We start from the raw sequence: 20,768 nt of genomic DNA, 5'->3' as shown, positions 1-20,768 counted from the left end.
ATTAATTCAAACTTGATTTATTTAATATTTGAGTGTGACTCACCGAAGAATTGTTTTTGACAAGCATTCATTTTATGCTTAGCAAAGTTATACAGCTAGATATGTTTGTTTAAGTTATACTTAAATTCGCTTTAAAGTTATTTTATTATTATTTACAAATTGTTTTATTAGCATGCATCATAAGCAAACATTGGCCGTCCAAAATATGAATTGTATTTGAAATTTTGATTTGATGTTATTTGTAGTTAGTGGTAAAGTTTTTTCTTACTTTAAATGAACTTGTTTAAACTGAACAATTTAAAACAGACTAGTATTATAATTAACATTTTTGTCGGTTCGGTTGTATCGGAAACACAGTACACTAAAACTTGACAAACTTAATCAGACCAATTAAAGCGTCTGTTAAAAAAAAACACGATACATGTTCTGGTCGGTCGCGTGCGCTTGTATCAGTAAACGGGTGTATGATGGTGTGTGTTGCGCCAGAAGTCGGACTCGCTGGGCAAGCTGTACGAGATGGACGACGCGCCGGAACGCCGCAGCTGGGTGGAGCGGCTTCTAGCGTTCATGGAGGAGCGGCGCACGCCCATAGCCGCCTGCCCGACGATATCCAAGCAGCCGCTCGACCTCTACCGCCTGTACCTGCTGGTGCGCGACCGCGGCGGCTTCGTCGAGGTGAGTGTGTGGCGGTCTGGTGGGCCAGACGGCCGGAGGGGGAGACGCTTTAATTTGGTTTATGATGTGACGTAATTAATTACCTACTGCAGCTAACTTTGATGCAGCTGTATACCATATGGCTGTATTATTGAATTGCTGCAATGCTATACGGCACTCGTGTTGTCTGTTGGGTTCAGAAAGTCATATCATAAATTAAAAAAGTGAAAGTGCCTTTTATATATTTTTTTAATGATCGATTTTCTATAGTCAGGTGAGATTAATTCTTTGTTCGAATCCAAGACCTATTGGTTAACATAAGTAATAAGTTTATTAAAGTGAAATGGCAATCAGAACATTTCGTAAATTGGTTGAATAATCATAATCATAAGAATAACAATTCATAATCATATACCTAAAACCTTTTGTTTTTTCTTACGAGAGGTACTTAAATCTCATTAGCACAGGTTTAACGACCACATTGCCGCTTTTATGTTCACATATAATTAAATTAATGGACTCTTCGGAAAGGTTACATAAACTCTAAACAAAGTTCAAAATGCGTATATTCTATTCACTCTTGCAACAATGCAACTAAAACTGTATTAGAGGTAGCTATGTTACTGCGTGTGCCGTCAGCTTTATGAGAATAGTTGCAATAAAGTGTCGAGGCTTTAACGATGCTTAATAAATTCTTATCATTAGTACAGTTCAGTACATTGAATGGCACACGGTGTATTTTCGTCAGTATGTTGTTTGAATCCGTTCGCAGTACACGTGCTGTAGCTAATACTGAAGTAAAAATAAATGTTCTGTCATCGCTACGTTTGCAAGGATGGTGAGATTTCCACTCGTTAACACGCGAAGTTATTGCCTCGTGCGCTTACTTAAAATCAATACTTTATACGCGCGCTTTGTTTTTATGTTTGCAGATAATAAGCAGTGTTGGGATTTTACACTTTTGAATGTATACTTTCTGTCTTATTCTTTATTTTTCACTGTATATTTTCTATTCTTATAAGTAACAATAGTTCTGTTATCGATGAGCTAATTTTTCAATACCATTTCAACTTCAAATAGGTTATATTTATTTTTAATTTAAAAATGTATATGTATGGTAATTTTCCCATTTTTTTTACCATAATACGTGCCATAAGTGCTTACACAATAATTTTAAACAAGTTTTTAATCATCATTTTAACCGTATTCCAGGTGACGAAAAACAAAACGTGGAAAGACATCGCCGGCCTACTGGGCATCGGCGCGTCGTCGTCAGCCGCGTACACGCTGCGCAAGCACTACACTAAGAATCTACTCGCGTACGAGTGCCACTTTGACCGCGGCGGTATCGATCCGCAGCCGATCATCAACCAGGTGGAAGCCTCGACGAAGAAGAAGAGCGGCAAGAACAATAGTGCGGCTAGTCCCGGTGAGTGTGGCGCTAGATATGTATTGTACTGGGGGTTTTAGTTAGGATGTTTAATACATAGAACCAGTAATACTATTTACTACAATTTTTATATATTAAAACCTTGCATTGAAAAAATAACATTAAGGGCCATTTTCACTGCTTTAACGGATAAAAGCACTGATAAACGTTTCAAAATCCTTTTTTTTTCATACATAATTTGTCATTTTTATTGACATCTAAGCGAAACGGATATTCAAAAGTTGCGAAGCTGTCTATTCGCCTTATTTTCATCGTTACATGTTTTACTAACTTAATAATTGTTCTCGTTCCCCAGCGGCGGGCGGGTCGAACAACTCGGAGCAGTTCGCCGGCGGGCCGGGGGCCGCGGGCGGCGCGCCGATGGACGGCTACCCCGCGCACTACGCGCCCTACCCGCCGCAGCCCGCGCAGCAAGGTGCGTACATATGTGTACACGTACAAACACGTACACGTACATGTATCTACACGTACACGTACATGTATATACACGTACACGTACATTTATCTACAAGTGCACATAGGGACACACACGCCCATGTACACGCGTACACGACACGTATACACACGTACAAGTTCGCACAAAAGTTCACATACGCACATACGAGATGTAAGTACACATATATACACGTACATGAATACACGCGCACTTATGTGCACACGTGCACATAGAAACAAAAACGTTGTACAGCACACACCTAATACTCCCACGTGTATTGCAACTTGCATATTTCTCACGCAGTACAGCAATATACATTGTAAATATACCTAAACTAATCCGTACATGGGCATGTATTTACAATAAAAACGTGTGTAGATATAACATGATCACATTGTTTAACACAAGAATACATATAATGTCTGTATATGTGAAAGACACACACACACACACTCGCACTGAATTTGAGGGAGTATGGAAATATTTGAAATAATAACACGAACAAAATAGACACTGTTACACGACTTGTAAACTATAATTCTAAGTATTGTAAATACAATACATACACACTAGCACAAAATAGACCTGCTGTAAAATACGCTCCAATAGAAGCTACTTTTGAAACACAGAATATGACATACCGCTTGTTATTATTATTTAGCTTGTAAGATTAACATACATTTAAAATACAATTAGTGAACAAATGATGTAATACATTTTTCCTTTAATTTTACTTGTGTAATATTGTTATGAAAAGTATACATCATTTGAATGATTTTCATTTAGATTAATATTGCTTATACTAACCTTTAACAATTGCACTAGGATATTTACACCATGATATTCAGTCAATTTTAAAATAGACATCGAATTTGTTTACAATCTGTCAATAATGGTGATCGTCACTGGCTACAAATTAAAGTCTGCAAGATTGATAATTATGTCGATACACAGACTGCTTTTTAAATTGAATATAATATTTATTTCACATTAAATATATCTTGTTCATTGTAATCAATCCGCACATAGTCTCATTGTGCATTTTTTAATGCAAAATATAATGTCTGCCTTATATCAATCACATATAATACAAAACATATGATAATATAAAAAGAACACTTCTTTACCACCGACGTCTTGAAAGTAAGCAGTCCGTGTATCGGCATAAACTGTAAATAGTTGCCGCGTACATATTTCATGTACGCGTGCATTAGACGAGCGTAGTGGCTAGTGGCTAGCGTGTAGCGAGCGACATGTCACGCGCCACACGCCTATCCGGTATCTACCGTTATCGGTACCGGTATCGTTACCGATACCGCATTATTTACTAGTACCGTTGAGGGACATAGTTTATGGTACCATTGGGTGTAGCGAAGATGTTTTTGAAGTGAAACTTCTTTAGGCGCGTTGAAAGTATAAGTTCAAGTTTGCGTCGTGGCAATACCGTCACGTCATGGAGTAAGGCGACGATTTTGTTATCTTTGAATCTTGTCAAAGAAGTTTCACTTCTTCACTCGATCTTTTTTCGGTATTGTTATCGGTATCGGTATCGGTACGGGTACCGGTTGGTATAGAGTGGTGGTTGTGTGTAGGCGGCGGGGCGGGCGGCGACAACCTCGCCGCCTCCAACCCGTTCGACGAGCCGCCCGGCCCGCGGAGACCGCCAGGTACTAGCACGTAGCTGACACACACGCGCACACACACATCACGCGTCACTTTTCAATAAGGGGGGGTTGTTTTAACCCGAGAGCCAAAAAAAAAGTTAAAAAATTAAATATGTCTCTCTGCAATATTTGGTCGTAATTTGAAAATCGCAAAATTACTTGACTTTGTACGGTTTTCTATTAAAATATGTGGATTATGTGTGGCTTAAAACGACCCACCCTCAAACGATGCCATTATCTTTAAATGAACATATAAAAGAACACGAATTATATCGTACTCAATTATAGATTGTCCTATTTTTGAAACGCGCAAAGGAAATTAACTATGTTTCTTCTCTTGAGTCTAAGTTTGTATATAATAAATTCTGTTTCAAATTACAATACATTCCATGATTGGGGCGATTGAATTTAACAAATTCATAATCACTAACATTTGTCATTAATTGATAACATTCATTGATTAACTACATTCGTTTTTTGGGTTGGTATAACACGCAATCGTAACTGTGAGATTTTGAAATGTACATAATGATATGCTGAGTTTGGTTCTAATAATCATATTAAAATGGAAATTTAATAAAAAAGATAGTATTTATTTCTTGAAGAGCTTTCTGTATGTATTCACAGTAAACATCTGAATAGTCTCAAAAATAAGATGATCAAATTTTGTTTTTACACAAACTACGAAATACATGCCTTTTTTATTTTTGTTGCTTGTAGCGTAGTAGTTTAAATTGTTAAATTTAATTTATGCTTATATTTTGTTTTGTTTGCGAGTTATTTTCACACGTTTGATTATATTATGTAGTTTTGGTCTAAGTGTTGTTATTATTTATTGTACACGGTTATAAAAATTATACTTATTGTTTTACAGGTTACCAGCAAGGTTACGGATATGAATATGGATCTCCATACCCCTCAAATAGGCCTGTTTACCCACCTTATGGACCCGAAGGCGATAGGTATGTTGTATTTTATTATGTCTATATAATTGATGCAATATGTTTTTTATATGAATTACATTAACTACTTCTAAGAAGATGTTTTTAATGTGTTTTTAAAGTTGTTGAATAGACTGAAGTCAGTCTTTCAAAATAAACTCAATTTTTTATTACAAACCTAGAATTAGTATTGTACAGAGCCTATTAGGTGTTTCTGTTTAATTTCAATTACTCTTTCGAATTGTTACAGTGCATATTCTGTAGTCTGCAGGTTAACGTATGAAATCTGAAGTCGCAGGCTAAGCATGAATGAAAGTCTCCAGTTGGAGGCTAAGTTCGTATGTATGTTAACGTGTGTGCGTTTGTCGCAGGGGCTACGGGTCGAACGAGTACCGGTACGGCGGGTACGGCGGCGGGTACCGCGCGGGCGCGCCGGCGGCGGGCGGCGCGGCGGGCGCGGGCCCCGGCCCCGGCGCGCCGCCCGCGCCGCCCTACCCGGACTACTACCGCGCGCCGCACCCGCACGCGCACCCGCACCCGCCGCACTCGCCGCACGCGCCGCACGCGCCGCATCCCCCGCATCCCCCGCACCCGCCGCACCCGCCGCACCCGCCCCAGCAGCCGCATGAGGTATGTACACACATACACGTCATAGACACACGCTATAGATACACACAGTCGATAGTAACGCGTGCTAAGCACGTACAATAGTACACGCGCAGATTAGCCGTATACATTATACAAACACATACATACATGAAATAAAATAATAAAATAAAAAATGTACTTAAACGTACATTTACGTACATATACATGTACACACATTTACGTACATATACCTACATGTACATACATTTACGTATATGTACGTAAATTATACTACGTGTTGCCTTTATAATTCTTATATCTGTGAAAAGTGCGTACATGTATATACATGTATGCACTTTTCACAGATATAAGAATTATAAAGGCAACACAAAATATGACTCTGTTCTCAAGACTCAAACATAATTTTGATTTAAACACACCTATAACATCAACACTATAAGAAATGAACTAGACTTGCATAAAGTTGTGGACTGTGGAGGAAGGAAGGAACATTCACATACATGCATACCAGTAATTTATATTAAAAAAAAAAAAAAAAAAAACTTACTATTTCATTTCTGTCAAGAAAATGGCATGTGTAGTATAAGTTTATTATTAGGTAATAGAAGTTGATAAAAAATATTTTTAGAACAAGTTTTTTTGATCTTGTTATAAAATTATTTAAATCCATTGTTTAGTGTTATGCTTATGATTGCTGCAAGTTATTAGTTATTTTGTTATGTCCAAAAATTTCCCTTGGATGCATTTGCATGAATGCAGTAATTGATGTATTGTTTATTATGTGTTATTTTATTGAAAATATTTCCCATACATTCCGCTCATAAGATATTTATTAATTGTATTTTAAATGTTTTCCTGAATATGAATTATTTATTTTATACATAAGCCACATAGAAATAGGATTGTTTTGGTTTTGTGTGTGAGGTTTGCGTGTTTGGGAGTTCATATGCAGAATCAAATACGTATACACTGCATGTTGATTGTCAGTGTTGATTTTATTTATATTTTAATCGCGATGTCTTGTAAAACTTGAATAAAAATCAAAGATTATTATCCAAGACGTAGTATGTTATGAAAGTATAAGTTGAAAGTGGCGTGTGAATACATGTACAATGTACATGCGCACATGTTCATGCATCGTCGATCTGGGTGGATGTGTACATGTAAACATGTGTGCGCACTTTGCGTACGAGGTTGAATATGTGTGAGGGTGTACATGTGTGTACCGATGCACTCCGTGCGGGTGTACACGTGTGTATCGACTGACTGTATGAGCGTGTACATGTGTGTACGGTTATACTGTGCGAGTGTACATGTGTGCCGATGCATGGCGTGAGGGCGTACACGTGCGTCGCAATATCGTGTGACGTCACTGACCCGCGTGCCCGCGTGTGTAGATGGCGGTGGGCGGGCTGATGAGCTCGCAGCTGGCGCGGCAGCTGGTGGCGCCGCTGCCGCCCGCCTCGCGCCCCTACGTACGGAACCACCGTTTGTACCACGCACTCCACACCGCTTCCCACCATTGGCGACACGCACCGCCGTGCTTCCCCCCCAACCCTCTACATGCGCACACACGCTCGCGCGCATCGTCGTTGATTCGTTGCTGTATTCAGATTGGATGCAATTTGTAAATTTTCAAATACGTTTTGTGATCGGTATATAAGTTCCAATGTTTTGGTCTTAAAATTTATTATCACTTATTTTTATGTTAATTTTTTATTACGTGTAAATTAGTATTAATTTCAATATTTTTTTTTGTGCGTAAGTTAATTTGACATCACATTTATTAAAGTTTATTACAATTCAAACAACCCACAGTTATTCCTTTACATATGTAGAATGAAACTTAATACATATATTATTACATGATTAAAAATATACGGGTTTATTATAAAATAACAAGAATTTAATAAACAAAAATTTATTTCCACTATATTTATTCAATGACGATGCGACGAGGTGTTGTCGATGGCAGGCTCATATCTCTTGACTGGCTGCATATTGTAGCTTTTCAAGAATATGACCACAATTCGGGAGGAGAACGGCGACTTCATACGTGGTTTTGGCTTCATTTAATTACTCAAAATAATCCCACTCGCTTAACGAAATTTCAAGCTCTCACTTATCTTCAGTTTTCGTTAACAAAAATATTTGGCTTGCGGTGTGATTAATTGGCTTTCGAGTACCACGATTGTCGGTCGCTAGATCACGATCGCACAAACCAAAACCGACTCATTTGTTGTATTCTTTTTTCAAAATTTAACCATTTTTTACCAAGTGGAAGACAAGGTTTAGAGTGTGTGGTGGTGGCTTCACATACATTGTAAAATAAATAATTTCACTAAATCATTTGCATGCTTTCACAGGTATCATGTGAGACTAGCGTAAGAGAAGCTTTGTTAAATATCGCAACACTGTACTATGGATTAGTTCTTAAAATGTATATTGAGGATCCATTTTACAGATTATATTTGTCATCGTTTTCGTATCGTTTGTGGGTTCACGGCTAGTGTAACATACGTAAATGTTTCTACTTTCTAATAGAGCATGATGTAATCTATTTTTATAAAATATATTGTAATAATTTTTAACAAGAAAGATACATCACGCTTTATCAAATCGTTGTCATTAATCTTCAACTTCATTGACATTATTTATGTTATGCCAAGATATAATAATAACGACTGTGAATAAACTTTAAAATACGTTGTAACTCATTTCAATATTATAATGGATTTTATCAAGTTAAATTACTGATTTTTTTTTTTAATTATTAGTGTTAACTAACTTGGCATTTCATACCAGCATTACTAAACCATGGCCTGGGCGCTATTAGGAACTCTACATGTTGATATTAAAGTGTAAATTTATGCAACAGTATGGCGCGGGTAAAGGCGCCCCGCCGCCCGTGAACGCGGGAGCCCCCAACGCGGCCGGCGCGCCCAGACGGCACCCGGACTTCGCCAAGGCGGAGGGCTACAGCGCGAGCGGCGCGCAGCCGGCGCCGAGCGGCGCGGGCCCGCGGTTCGGCGGGCCGGGCGGGCCCGGCGGGCCGGGGGCCGCGTGGGGGCCCGCCTTCCAGCGCGCGGCCTCGCCCGCCTGGCGCCCGCCGCACCACGCGCCGCTGCCGCACCAGCACGCGCCCGCCTGGCCGCAGCACCCGCCGCACCAGCCCTACCATCCGCCGGTTAGTGCCTACTGCCTACTGCCTACTGCCTACTGACGCGAACATATTGTTTGTGTTTTTATACACACAACATGTTGTCCCTTGTCACTTTTTAATTAGAGTATATTTTTGCACATTTGTACGTATTATGAAATGAGATATTATAAAATTCAAATGTAACTTTGACACTATTATTGTATACAGGGTGTCCCACTATTGGTATACTATGAGCGAAGGGACTTGTAGTTTTGCATACACTGATCACGTAAAAAATACTTAAACAACAAAATTACATCAAAAATTTTTTGCTAAATTTTTCCTGAAAAACCATGTTTTCTTCCGCTTCGCTATTGAGAGCATTTTGTCTATGAAAACATAATCTTGAAAGATCACGTGCTGGTAGCAAAGCTGGGCGGGTTGCTTGTTATGTGTGTACACATAGAATTTTAAGAATTCAGTTTTATTTTATTTATTTATTTATGGAATTTTACAAGTATTTTTTACGTACTCAGCGTATGCAAAACTATAACCTCCTTTGAGCTTAGTATACCAACGGTGGGACAGCCTGTATAACATTGTTAATCATTTGCGCATGTTATAATAGTTTATTTGTTAACGCAAAAATATTAAATGTAATCTTTAGTTACAAATACTGATTCGATAGAGATAATTAAAAAAATTATATTTATCATATTCTCTTTATTTCAGGGAGCAACATCAGGAGTCGGCCAGATAAAACGTGAATTAACTTTCCCCGCTGAATGCGTAGAGGCGACAGTACCTGCACCTGAGAAGCGACGTCGCTTGACAAAAGCCGACGTCGCCCCCGTGGACGCGTGGCGCATCATGATGGCGCTCAAATCGGGCTTGCTCTCCGAGACATGTTGGGCGCTCGACATCCTCAATATCCTGCTATTCGACGACAACTGCATAGGCTACTTCGGCCTGCAGCACATGCCCGGGCTGCTCGACCTGCTACTGGAGCACTTCCACCGCAGCCTCAGCGACGTGTTCGACGCGCCGGCGGGCGAGAGCGAGCCTTGGTACGCGGTGGACGGCAGCCCGCCGCCCGCGGCCCGCAACCCGCCGTGCGCCGACCCGCCCGACCCAGCCGACCGCGTGCGCCTGCTCTCTGGCGAGAACTACACGCTGCAGACGCGCCGCCGGGTGCCCATCACCGTGGCGCGCGTCGACGACGACGCGCTCTTCGCGCCGGACAGCCCCGAGCCGGACGACGTGGACGACGTCATGGAGCCGTGGCAGCTCGGCGGCGCCGCGCACGTGATGCCCTGCTTCCGCGCCGAGTTCGTGCCGCTGCCCTTCGCGCGCGTGCTGCCCGGCGAGCGCGCGCCGTCGCCGGGCCGGCCCGCCAGCCCGCCGCGCGCCGACCCGCCGGCCGAGCCCACCCCCGCCGCTCTACCTACCGCCTCCCCCGGCCGCGGCGCCGACGACGATAACCTCGAGGCCGAGCCGATGGACATTGAGCCGGAGCGCAAGCCGGCGCTGCAAGTGCGCGACCCGGCCGGCGTGCTCAAGCGTCGTCGCCTCGAAGATTATGAAGACGAGTGCTACACGCGCGACGAACCGAGCCTCAATCTCGTCAACGAGACGCGAGACGCGCTCGCCAAGAGGTGCATCGCGCTCTCGAATATCCTCCGCGGGCTCACTTTCGTCCCCGGCAACGAGGCGGAGTTCTCGCGGTCGAGCGCGTTCCTCGCGGTCGCCGGCAAACTGCTCCTCCTTCACCACGAACACGCGCCGCGAGCGGCCCGGGCGCGCGCGTACGAGCGGGCCGCGAGAGACGAAGTGGACGCGGACGCGTGCTGCTCCAGCCTGCGCGGCGAGGGCGAGTGGTGGTGGGACACGCTCGCGCACCTGCGGGAGGACGCGCTCGTGTGCTGCGCCAACATCGCCGGCAGCGTGGAGCTGTCGGGGCAGCCCGAGGCCGTGGCGCGGCCGCTGCTGGACGGGCTGCTGCACTGGAGCGTGTGCCCGGCGGCCGTGGCCGGCGACGCGCCGCCCGCGGCCGCGCCCGGCTCGCCGCTGTCGCCGCGCCGGCTCGCGCTCGAGGCGCTGTGCAAGCTGTGCGTGACGGACGCCAACGTGGACCTGGTGCTGGCCACGCCGCCGCGCGGGCGCATCGCGGCGCTGTGCGCGGGGCTGGCGCGCGACCTGTGCCGGCCCGAGCGGCCCGTGGTGCGCGAGTTCGCCGTGAACCTGCTGCACTACCTGGCGGGCGCGGGCGGGGCGGCCGCGCGCGAGGTGGCCACGCACGCGCCGGCCGTGGCGCAGCTCGTGGCCTTCATCGAGCGCGCCGAGCAGACGGCGCTGGGCGTGGCCAACCAGCACGGCGTGGCCGCGCTGCGCGACAACCCGGACGCCATGGGCACGTCGCTGGACATGCTGCGGCGCGCGGCCGCCACGCTGCTGCGCCTGGCCGAGCACCCGGAGAACCGGCCGCTGATCCGCCGCCACGAGCGCCGGCTGCTGTCGCTCGTCATGAGCCAGATCCTGGACCAGAAGGTGGCGCACGAGCTGGCGGACGTGCTGTACCACTGCAGCCAGCTGAAGGGCGACGAGCCGCGCGAGGAGTGAGCGCAGTGCCAGTGCCGGCGCCGGTGACAGGGACACGGTGACAGTGACAGTGAGTGCACGGAGACAGTGTATACGGGCGCGGGGCCGCTGGACTGACTACCGCTGGTACGTGTACATATAGGGATACGGCGCGGCCCCGAGCTGCGCCGACGACTCCTCGACCGTTCGTAGAGCCGTCTGAACGTGTTAGTCTGTACAATCTGAATTTTGTTATTTATGTCCACGATGATTTATTTACAAGAATGTCAATGTGCTATAATCGATTTCTATTGTTCGATTGAAAAACAGATGTATTATAACTCGTAATTTTGATTTTTATAATAAAATGGGACTTGAATCTGTTGATTGGTTTTATGATGGAGATTTTATACCGAATACCTCTAGAGCCTTCGGTTGTGGAGTAACTGAGCGAGGAGCTTATGTGGGCTATAAGTTTTAATTAAGTTTAATGTGAATTATTACAATAATCTATAATATATTGAAATTGAATCTGAATTTATTTTCTTTTCGAATTGGCACTCGATTTCCATATAATTTCTTCCATGTTCCTGAAATAAAAACAGTCGTGGTAACACTGACGCCCATAAACAAAAAATATTGATAATAGAATAAAAAGTAATGAAGTTATGAATGAGTACATAAACAAGGAAGTTTACAATATTACCAAGCAAAAATCATTTATTTCTACAGTATGTTATTTCATACACAAGAAAAATATTTATTATTCATATTAATTGCATATTATCAGTTGATCTTATAACTACATACAGCATACAAGTTTGAATTTGTGTATATTTTTTAGTATTGTAAAGTGTAAAGTAATATTTAAATCAAAATTCACATACCTAGCATGAATAAGGAAAGACTGCCTGTACTGTCTGCAACTCTTCTTTTATGTAATTATTTTTGATGTTACCAAAACAACTAGTTAATGTTTTTATTCTGGTAACAGTAAGAAATTGTCTGATTGCATGACAGTGTGTAAAGATCCTTATTATATTAAGATTCTGGCAGGTTTAATCTTTTGACCTGCCTCTTGTCTGTGATGACAGTTCTTTTTTTCAATTGCCCCGTCATTTTATTTCCATCAGTATTTGGGTAACAATTTTGTTAAATTCCAATTAAATATTTCTCTATTAGTGTTTACTATTGATAATTATGATAATAATTTATTAATCCAAATGTCCGTGGACCCGTTCGATGAAATAAGATGGAGTGTCAGTCGAGCGATAGTAAAAAATTATTTAAAGTATTTGACGCGTCCAAACGTAAGCGGACGAAGAAAAAGCGGGATGGCCTCGACGATAGCAATTCTGTAGTTACCGACGAGTCTGGCGTAAGTATAATAAAAAGTTTATTCAGAAATGTATAGAAGGAAAAGTAACTTTATTCATTTTCTCACTGATTACGAATAAGCAAAAATCATGCCTGTAAGCATATTGAATTTTTTGCAACACAAAGATGATCACTATTCAGTACCTTTTTCAAATCTGGAGTGTTTGTCAGTTTTGTATAAAATTAAAATGAATTATGAAACTAATTTCATTTAAATAATCGGTAGGTACGTCGGGGAAATATGGATTGTCATCAATAGTCATTCCACATTCTAATTCTTTAAAAGTATTTGGTTAACATACATAAATATACAACACACTATTTTTTGTGGCTGGAATATTATTAGATCATAATTTTCAACTCTAGGGCAATGGTCGACGCGTAACCTCCGCCAAAGCTAGTCTTCAAGATGTTCAGGGTACAGAAAAAAATATTCCTCAGGATGTCAAACCTGCTAAAAGGTCCCTATTGTTACATATTTTGAACTATATTTGACTTGATAGATACCATACTGCTAATAGGTAGGTTTGCATAAGAGATAGCATATACATATAAAAAGTACAAATTAATTGAAAACATATGATAAGAGAAATATAATAATGTTTAGGACTTCTTACACAACCGTAAATATTAATACTTAATAGCTTGGTAAAAAAATGGTAATTTCATAAAAATTCGTCCTGCTAATTTTTGGCGTATGAAATAAAACTTGGAATACCGATAAGATATTTAGAAAAACTGAAATAAGTTGTATGAAATGTGACAGCAGTCCCTTCGTGTCCGCGACGCCTGACGACCGGCGCGCGCGGTCACCGCGCCGCCATCGACGTGCAGCGTAAGTAACAGTATTTTTAAACTACTCTACTATATGATTATACTATTACTAGCTCAAAGCAGAAAGAAAATTAACTTTAATTAATGTAATTTCTCATACAATTCACATTTTTAATACAGCGCCATCTATTGAAATTTAGGGAGTGATTCAAATGCGCATCTTATTGAATCTTCCCATTACATGGCAATGACATCTCATTTATTGCGGCAAAAAGCCTATGTAGGTAGTAACATAGCCTACTTTTTGAGGCTAGCGAGTTAGACTACTAAACCGATTTTTTATTAGTACATACATTATTGTCTTTTAGGGATCAACCTGGAAGAGCTATGATGTAGGAATTACTATTAATTGAAACACTACAATATAGAAAATTCTTAGTGAAAATATTCTTGTAATTTTTTTACAGAAAAATGAGTTTTTATTATTAGGATATAACTGAAGAGATTTACTTCACGATTACTTCTTATTTTTAGGAGAGAAGGCATTTCTCTCGCCCTCAAAGCGGGACTTGTCTCCACCCCTCGATCCCTATCACCTACACAGGTAACTTAAATTAAAAAACTCAATACAGATTTGTTACGCCTTATTCTATGAAATCTTTTTCATTATTCCTATATCCTTATCTGATAGGATGGAGATGTTATTGATTCGATACCAAAAGATCAAGATTCCTTTATTTACGCCTTTCTTGAAGAAGCTATCAAAAGAGATAAAAAGAAGTGAGTTTTCATTTTTCCACTTATTAGATAATAATTTGATATAAGTATTTTGAGTTGACAAAAGTAATGATGGTTATTTCTGCTAAAGACACCGCCACGCTAAGAAATATGAGCGGCGAGAGAGTCGCGACCGAGATGCCTCCATCACAAGAGACCACCGGCACCATCATCGATACCGTGATGATCCTTATAGAGGGAAAGAGAAGTACCTAGATAAAATTGTTTTTTTTATTGAGAGTTTTCCTAATAAAACTGTAATAAATATTTAAACTTATAAATTTAAAAGGGTGAAAGATGAACCACGTCCTCCTCCAGTTGATCACACTGTTCTCGAAACGTTTGCAAAGTTATGCGAACAAATTGCTGAAAAAAAATCTCGTGAAAAACAAATGGTAATTATAATACACGTAATTAATTATGATTGGTAAAGACTTGGATATATCATAACAATGTTATTTTTAGCCTCGTACTCAGAGCCACAAATCGCTGCAGTGTGAAGTAGTTTCTAGACGGGATTCCTATAATGCAGGCAATCGCCCGGTTCGTTTACCCAGTCGAGAACAGTCCAGGGACGTGTCTCCCTCATGTACAAGGAGTTATGACAACTTCCAAACAAGGATTCGAAGTCGTGACAACATTGCTACAAGCAGAAGAGATAAATGCGCGTGCTGCCCTGTTTACGATAAAGAAATGCCAAGATACTCGAGTAAAATGGAAGTTGAAAGAATAAAACCTTATGAAGATGACAAATACCGCGATTATGGCCCGGAATGCATTCCTGCCAGAAGTACCCTTGATGAGTTTTACAAGTCTCGTGCTCCAGTTCGTAGGGATTATAAAGACTACGATGATAGAGATTTAAGATCTAGGTATTATGACGATAGAAGAAGATACTGCGAACAGAAGGCCAGTAGAAGTTTCGAAATTCGTAAGAATGTGAACGACGATGAAAAATATAGACGAACAACTAGAAGCGATGGTGTTAAAGAAAAGGATTATGACGATAGAAGCTACAGGAACAGACGATTAGACGATAGAATACATAGAGATAGATATTATGATGAAAAGGAAGCCAGAGAGCGTAGCTTTGCCCAAGTGTCTGGTAAAGATCGACGATTGCGTCGTAATGGTGAAGGATTTGATAGAAGTTCCATAGCGTCTAGAGAAGAAGACTATAAGGATCGCGAGAGATATTCAGAGAGAGAAAGAGATTCTGGGTTAAGCGTGGCTGATGGAGAAACTAGTACTATAAGCGGAAGAAGTAATTATTTGAGAGTTGTTAAAGTTAGTATTTTATAACTTTCCTTATAAAATACACGTAACACGTGTATGGGTGAAATAAAAAATATTTAACTTTTAGCAAGAAATATCCGAGCAACGAGAAGCAATGGACAAAATGATGAAGCTGTGGAAGGAACTGATGAGATGTTTTAAGGGAGTTTCACAGACTCCGTGTCGAGACAAAGATGTTCACGTAAGTTATTACTATAGGTAGCGAAGTCTATTTCGGTCGTAATTTTTTTTTGTAAAAAAATTGTGTGGAAATGAAAATTTATAATATGCTTTTTAAATTGTTTTCTTAAAGGAGTCAGCGGAAAATATGCGGGAATCAGCCGCGGCGCAGCTTCGCTTGTGGCGCGAGTGCATGCGGCGGTATGAGACCGTGGCCAGAGACGTCGGCGATACTGACGCGAGACTCATGGTTATTTGTGCAAATATTATTATTCTCACACATGTGAAAAATGTACCTGCCGTGCACTAATCATATTCATGGATCGATTTTGCATTGAAACTGTGTATTCCTCCGCTACCTACCTTAATTGTGATATCAAGGAAAAGTCTAATTATACACAAATATGGGCATTTTAAAAATGTTGTCATTAGGAGGAGATAACCAAGCAACGATCCGAGATGGCCGAGATGGCGAGCATGTGGCAAGAGTGTCTGCAGCGGTACCGCGACATGAGCAACGACTTTAACAGCTTGAAACAGAAGGTATTAGGGACAGCATGTGATAGGTTACTAGAAATTGTTAAGCAGGCAAGCTACTCACGCATCTATAAAAAACAATTTAAAAAAAACGTCTCTTATTTTGACAGATTTAACTGTTATTTTCACTCACGCATCTATAAAAAACAATTTAAAAAAAACGTCGCTTATTTTGACAGATTTAACTGTTATTTTCTCTGTTTTATTGCGCTCACTTGTTTGGTCTACTTTATGCCCAACCAAAGACAACTTCTGAAAATCTTTATCATAACTCATAAGTATTAATTTCCAAGTTGGCGACATCCGAGAGTCCGACTCGGCCAGCGCCGCCGCTGGTGTGCGCGGAGGGCGAAGGCCCGCCCGCTGCGCCCTACCGCTTGCCGCCCGCCGGGTACCCGCCTGTGAGTAGCGAGCTTTATTTTGCAATAATTTTTATGCTTTGTCTTTAATCTTTATGACCCAAAAAAAATCTCATAATCGCCCTGATTAACCGCGGAATCGTCGCCTTTTGTTGAGCAGGCAGATTCTGAAGTTAGGGTGTGTGGTGTGATTAGTAATAATAAAAAATACGTGATGCACTCGGGGACTGCCACGGTAAAGCTATTGCATTCAAGTCACACCTCCGTGCCCGTCCCCGTGGGGAGCGTGAGGTTTTTCGTTACGCAATTTCTGGATTCAGTCCCCGCGCTCAAGGCCTGCGATGGAAGCTATGCAAAAGCTTAAGTATTTAATTGTTCAGCATGACGGCCTGAAAAGCTAAATCGTTGATCCCCAGGTGCCCCCCGCACCACCCTACGCCCCCGGCGGGTCGCCCCTCCGCGCCCGCGCCTCAGCCCCCCCCGCGTGGTGGTGGAGCGGCGAGTGGGCGCGCCCGCCGCGACGCCGCTCGTCACCTGACTCGGCGGGCTCGAGGGAACGTAGACCGCGCAAAGAACGCGAGCGGGAGAGAGGTTAGCGTTCTAATATACTAGTTATGGCTTCCCGCCCGTGGCTTAGCCCGCTTTGTCTAAAAGTTAACAGATTGTATACTAAAACTTTCATCGACAATCACTTTATTTACACACTAGCGGTCCGCCCCGGCTTCGCCCGTGGTACATATTTCGCAATAAAAAGTAGCCTATGTTCTTTCTCAGGGTCTAAAGATTGTCTGTGCCAAATTTCATCAAAATCGGTCCAGTAGTTTATGAGCCTATTCATTACAATCAATAAATTATTTTCCTCTTTATAATATTAGTGTAGATTAGAAAAAAACCGCATCACAATCAGTTTCGTACATATTAAGATCTTGCCTAGTGTGACTATTGAGTTAAACGATTTTCTGTCATATTTTAGTCAAAAATGCTACTGACAAATTTACCCAAAATAATCTCATAATGTGTCTTTTGATAATCTTTATTTCTCTATTCCAGATTCTTCACGTTACAAGGAGAAATCATCGAAGCCGAGCGGTGCGCGCTCTGAGCACCGACATCGCAAGAGATGATCCATTTTTTACCCCACTTTAATGCTCTGATTAATTGAAAATATCTGATAATAAATATAATTAGTCACTGTTACATGTATCACTAGTGTTTGAGTATTAAGAAAATTAAATTGTTATTCCGTTAATTTACCATAGATTATACTTTTTATTGTATAAATTGTTAGTTATGTGAAATGTAATTTTTTATTGAACTGTAGAAAATATTTTTGAGTGCTTTTAATGAAATAAATAATTTATCTGTATTTTGTTGTTTTATTTCATCACAAATCCCATGAAAGATCTATACATCCATACTTAATATTATAAATGCGAAAGTAACTCTGTCTGTCTGTCTGTTACTCAATCACGCCTAAACTACTGAACCAATTTGGATGAAATTTGTTATGGAGATATTTTGATACCCGAGAAAGGAGATAGGCTACCTTTTATTGCAAAATATGTACCATGGGCGAAGCCGGGGCGGACCACTAGTTTTTAATAATTCATAAATCTCTAATACATAATATTAATATTATTATGGTCAATTTCTACTGTTCCTTTGCGCCAGCACGATCACTCGTAATAGGGATATTATCATTTCTGTAAGGCCTTATTTATGTTAGGCCCAGTTTCGCCATTCTCCTTTATGGTCATGACACACGCTTCTAAATTCCTAGACAAATGTTGCGCTCACGCTTCTAAAAAAATATGGTTAAAGCTGTAATTAATAGAGTGCAAAAACCTTTATACATATTATTTCAAACACAACTCAACTCTCAACTAAAAAGTCTATATTATATTATATCTACAATAATCAAGGCTTGAAAGCACCGATAGCACCATATATTAGTTAAGGTTAATGTCAAATTAACAATATCGGTGACTCAGAAATGCTCTAGCGTATTTTTTAGCTTAGTTAAAATTATCAGACACAAGTCAAATTACACCTTATTTTGTACTACTTAATCGACGCTTCTGGCAGTAATTTAACGTTAGCAATAGCTTTAACCGGTGAAAAACAAGAGGTTATAGTTAATGTTAAGATTAAGATATCCTCTATAAAATTGTCGAATGGCGCAACTCATATTTTCCCTAACCGTTACTTTAACCTTACTTTAAAATAATTGTTATTGCTAAAGTAACATGGTGCAACCCAGCCTAATTATTTTTTGTGCTCTCTCATCTCTGTTATCTGGGTATAGAGATATGTGTGTTTTATTTTTTACGGTTTTATAATGGTACGTTCAGACGCGTGGCAAGCAAACTGGCAAGCAGCCCGGCAAGCAGCCCGTGCGCTTACGGTACAAACGGAATACAAACGGTACGGTATATAAACTCACTTTGAACGCAAGCGTCTGAACGTAACAGTATAGTTGATTACGTAAATACAATTTTTAACCAGAATCTAAATAGATGAGGTTCTAAGCGATTCTGTACCATGATACAGTATACAGTCTTGAATCTTGATGAATCTGGGATAAAGTAGTAAATCTGAGTATTGTACCACAAGTGCGTGGGTTCGTTACTACTACCAGAAAATAATGTAATAATAAATAAAATAATGTACTGTAAAGATAGTCGATATTAGTATTAAAAAAACTACATACTGATGTTTAAAAAAAATACAATAAAAACACCTCATCTCATGTTCTAGATAGGTTTTTAATTTCATAGAATATGTATATATACATATTTGATATTTAGACAGAGTAACTTAATATGCATTAAAGGGTTAATATTTTTTTTAAATTAAGCTTCGTTACGAGATCGTGCGTGTATTTGTTTAAACTTGTATTTATTCTTTCTACAATCATCCAAATTCCACTGTATAAGTTTTCCTTCGTTGGAACTAGATGGCGCTGTTTTTGATGATACTTACAGAATTTACTTACATATTTCACATACAAATTAATTCAATGAATGAACAATGAGTTATTGGATTGCAACTACATATTTTATTCTGTTCATTTTTTTAAATTTTCTTCTAGTCCAAAATTTGATATTTATCAATCTTGATAGATTAAATTATGTTCCTTCGGAGTATGAACTCAAAACACTAGTTTTATTGGTATCAGTCTAGTAGTTTCAGCATGATCGTTTTTATTTTAAAATAAGTTTTTCAAATCGCAGAGTTGTCCCATGCGGTCACTTATTAACTTGCATATTATAAAAATGTAACTTCTATGTTGAAATAAATTTAGTTAAGAGCATTAAACTTGCATAAAGAGGTTTAAAGAGGAGGAATAAAACAAACATAAACTTGCACATTTCATGTATATTATTTAAATTGACATTTCACTACAATATATAAATACAAAATCGAGCTGTATACATTGTCGTTTTATCGAGAAAATGACAAAATAGTACACTTGATTATACGGAAGTCGGACCGCTAAGTTTAATAATGTACAAAAATCACAAATTCAAAGCTGTTACGGACAAATGAAAAAATCTATACATTATTATCAGCATAACTTAGATTGACAAATTTTTTTTTTTAAATAAAACTTATAAGAATTAAAGGTGTCATAATAAGTAAATAAATACCCAACTCTTATTAAAAAACATGCATTTGCATCCCAACAGCTTTGAATTCGTAACAAATATATCAGCAACATGGTACAATAAACTTTTAAACGTAAGTACTCGATACATTGCACCAAGACTGTACATTCTAGAAGTTTATCTCAGTTCATTTTGTTTCCCATGTTGCTAATTGAAGTATATTTTGAAGTCCAGCGACCGTCATTCCTATGTCCAAATAGATTCGGGCATGAAGACGAATCGTGAAACTAGAAGGTTCTTAATCTATGAGAATATCATCAATAACAATAAGACACACATTTCCTTAACTACGAATTGTGAATTATAAATACATTTCTGAACAATCAGGGTTTATGATTTAACACGGAT

At 40.3% G+C, this 20,768-nt stretch overlaps 2 protein-coding genes across 5 annotated transcripts in view; both read left to right on the top strand.

The window, feature by feature from the left end:
• Window positions 1-12,010, top strand: part of LOC123700956 (trithorax group protein osa) — a 94,347-nt gene extending 82,337 nt beyond the window's left edge. For 2 of the 4 annotated variants that reach the window (XM_045648343.1, XM_045648340.1), the window contains 9 exons: window positions 490-675; window positions 1,867-2,083; window positions 2,400-2,519; window positions 4,133-4,207; window positions 5,079-5,166; window positions 5,517-5,775; window positions 7,152-7,229; window positions 8,633-8,941; window positions 9,629-12,010. In XM_045648343.1, the coding sequence (XP_045504299.1) occupies window positions 490-675; window positions 1,867-2,083; window positions 2,400-2,519; window positions 4,133-4,207; window positions 5,079-5,166; window positions 5,517-5,775; window positions 7,152-7,229; window positions 8,633-8,941; window positions 9,629-11,515 (3,219 nt within the window). In that variant the 3' untranslated portion in view covers window positions 11,516-12,010. Of the gene's footprint in view, window positions 1-486; window positions 676-1,866; window positions 2,084-2,399; window positions 2,520-4,132; window positions 4,208-5,078; window positions 5,167-5,516; window positions 5,776-7,151; window positions 7,230-8,632; window positions 8,942-9,628 lie in introns of all 4 variants that reach the window. The other 2 variants (XM_045648342.1, XM_045648339.1) reach the window with 1 other exon arrangement.
• A 369-nt stretch (window positions 12,011-12,379) lies between these two features.
• Window positions 12,380-17,945, top strand: LOC123700955. Its single transcript, XM_045648338.1, has 14 exons — window positions 12,380-12,851; window positions 13,217-13,311; window positions 13,617-13,685; window positions 14,159-14,228; window positions 14,316-14,404; window positions 14,493-14,609; window positions 14,691-14,796; window positions 14,867-15,688; window positions 15,765-15,878; window positions 15,990-16,106; window positions 16,289-16,399; window positions 16,687-16,794; window positions 17,169-17,343; window positions 17,803-17,945. Exons 1-14 carry the CDS (start codon window positions 12,726-12,728, stop codon window positions 17,874-17,876), a joined length of 2,193 nt encoding a protein of 730 aa, XP_045504294.1. The 5' UTR covers window positions 12,380-12,725; the 3' UTR covers window positions 17,877-17,945.
• The last annotated feature ends 2,823 nt before the right edge of the window (window positions 17,946-20,768 follow it).

This window comes from Colias croceus, chromosome 20 (genome assembly GCF_905220415.1).
Source record: "Colias croceus chromosome 20, ilColCroc2.1".
Lineage (NCBI taxonomy): Eukaryota > Metazoa > Arthropoda > Insecta > Lepidoptera > Pieridae > Colias > Colias croceus.
This window is presented reverse-complemented; position numbering and strand designations above follow the sequence as displayed.

Coding starts and splice junctions, on each gene's coding strand:
- LOC123700955 (XM_045648338.1), top strand. CDS start 12,726: ATGGAGTGTCAGTCGAGCGATAGTAAAAAATTATTTAAAGTATTTGAC. Junction 16,400..16,686: donor TTAACAGCTTGAAACAGAAG/GTATTAGGGACA, acceptor TTAATTTCCAAG/TTGGCGACATCCGAGAGTCC. Junction 17,344..17,802: donor AGAACGCGAGCGGGAGAGAG/GTTAGCGTTCTA, acceptor TCTCTATTCCAG/ATTCTTCACGTTACAAGGAG.